The 2132-nt window shown below is 59.3% G+C and overlaps 1 protein-coding gene across 1 annotated transcript in view; it reads right to left on the bottom strand.

The window, feature by feature from the left end:
• The window catches only part of LOC130587233 (myosin-6-like), a gene marked incomplete at its 5' end in the record, with an annotated part of 25332 nt that overhangs the window by 2361 nt on the left and 20839 nt on the right, over positions 1-2132 (bottom strand). Inside the window, 2 exons of the mRNA XM_057388203.1 lie at positions 1000-1275; positions 1356-1481. Of these exons, the coding sequence (XP_057244186.1) occupies positions 1000-1275; positions 1356-1481 (402 nt within the window). The remainder of the gene's footprint in view (positions 1-999; positions 1276-1355; positions 1482-2132) is intronic.

The raw sequence follows: 2132 nt of genomic DNA, 5'->3' as shown, positions 1-2132 counted from the left end.
GGATGGATGGGGATGGATGGAGATTGACCAGAATGGATGGGGATGGGTGGGGATGGATGGGGATGGACGGGGATGGATGRGGATGGACGGGGATGGATGGAGACGGATGAGGATGAATGAGAATGGATAGGTATAGATGGAGATGGACAGGGATGGACAATGGGCCAGGGCACAACCAGCACTCCCCAGCCTCACTTCTCCTGTTTGGACCACCCAGGTGGTGGCGTTTGTCCCTGCCCACCTTGACCCACCTCAATGGTCTCACCTGCTAGCTGAGTTTGTCTCACCTCCATGGTCTCATCTCTCACCTGAGGTTCACCTGTTGCTGAGCTCCTTGACCCACCCGGATGTTCTCACCTCCATGGTCTCACCTGGTAACTGAGCTCCCTAACCCAATCCCCTGGTCTCAACTCCATGGTCTCACCCCCACAGTCCCACCCTGGTGGTCTCACCCCCATAGTGTCACCTCCATGGTCTCACATGGTACTGAGCTCCTTGACCCATCCCCATAGTCTTAGCCCTATGGTCCCACCCAGGTGGTCTCACCTCCACAGTCTCACCCAGGTAGTCTCACCCCCATGGTCTCACCCAGGTAGTGTCATCCCCAGGATGTCACCTCCACGGTCTCACCTGGTTGTTGAGCTCCTTGACCAACCCAGGTGGTGTCACCTCCATGGTCTCACCCAGGTGGTCTCACCCAGGTAGTCTCACCTGTTAGCTGAGCTCCTTGACCCACCTCAATAGTCTCACCCAGGTGGTCTCACCTCCATGGTCTCACTTCCATGGTCCCACCTAGGTGGTCTTACCCAGGTGGTTTCACCCCCATGGTCTCACCCAGGTGGTCTCATCTCCATGGTCTCACCCAGGTGGTCTCACCTTCATGGTCTCACCTGGTAACTGAGCTCCTTGACCCACTCCGGTGGTCTCACCCCCATGGTCTCACCCAGGTGTTCTCACCTCCATGGTCTCACCTCCATGGTCTCACCCTGATGGCCTCACCTGGTAGCTGAGCTCCTTGATGCGCCGCTCAGACTTGCGCAGCCCCTTGACGCTGTCGGCGTTGCGCTTCTGCTCATTCTCCAGCTCGTTCTCCAGCTCGCGCACGCGCCCCTCCAGCTTCTGCAGCTGCTTCTTGCCACCCTTGAGCGCCAGCTGCTCCGCCTCGTCCAGCCGCAGCTGCAGGTCCTTGATGGTCTGCTCCATGTTCTTCTTCATCCTCTCCAGGTGCGCGCTCGTGTCCTGCTCCTTYTTCAGCTCCTCCGCCATCATGGCCGCCTGGCGAGACGAGCGGGGTGTCCATGGGGTGTCCACCGCGGTGGCCCCACCCCGGTGATGGCGCCCCCGGTGACACTCACGTCGGTGATGGCCTTCTTGGCCTTCTCCTCRGCGTTGCGGCACTCCTGGACGGCCTCCTCCACCTCGGTCTGCAGCTGGGAGATGTCCCCCTCCATCTTCTTCTTCTGGTTGATGAGGCTGGTGTTCTGGGGGACAGGGAGGGACCTCAGGAGGTGGCCCTGGGTGGGTGCAGCCCCTCTCCCCCCCCTCAGGGCCTTGGAGACCCTCCTGTGTTGCTGAAGGGTCAAGGATCTTCTGAGGATCTTGGTGATGCGATGTGGAGAGGAACGCAACCCTTCCATGGACCAACCTGACCTTTCCTGGACTTTCTATGGACCACCCAACCTCCTCCAGACCAACCTGACCTTCCATGGACCTTCCCTGGACCMACCCAACCTTMMSWRGACCTTCCATGGACCAACCTGACCTTAATTGGACTATCTATGGACAAACCCAATCTCTTCCAGACCAACTCGACCTTCCATGGACCTCCCATGGACCAACCTGACCCTTCCACGGACCTTCCCAACCTCCAGACCAACCTGACCTTCCATGGACCTTCCCTGGACCAGCCCAACCTGCCCTGGACCTTCTGTGGACCACCCAACCTCCTCCAGACCAACCTGACCTTCCATGGACCTTCCCCGGACCAGCCCAACCTGCCCTGGACCTTCTGTGGAGCAACCTGACCTTCCATGGACCAACCCAACCTCTTCCAGACCAACCTGACCTTCCCTGGACCAACCCAACCTTCCCTGGACTTTCTATGGACCAACCCAACCTCCTCCGGACCAACC

The sequence above is a fragment of the Malurus melanocephalus genome, unplaced genomic scaffold, assembly GCF_030028575.1.
Source record: "Malurus melanocephalus ecotype Western Australia unplaced genomic scaffold, MMel_1.1 scaffold_1668, whole genome shotgun sequence".
Classification (NCBI taxonomy): domain Eukaryota; kingdom Metazoa; phylum Chordata; class Aves; order Passeriformes; family Maluridae; genus Malurus; species Malurus melanocephalus.
Note: the sequence above shows the minus strand (reverse complement) of the source record. Positions and strands in the feature narration are given on the sequence as shown.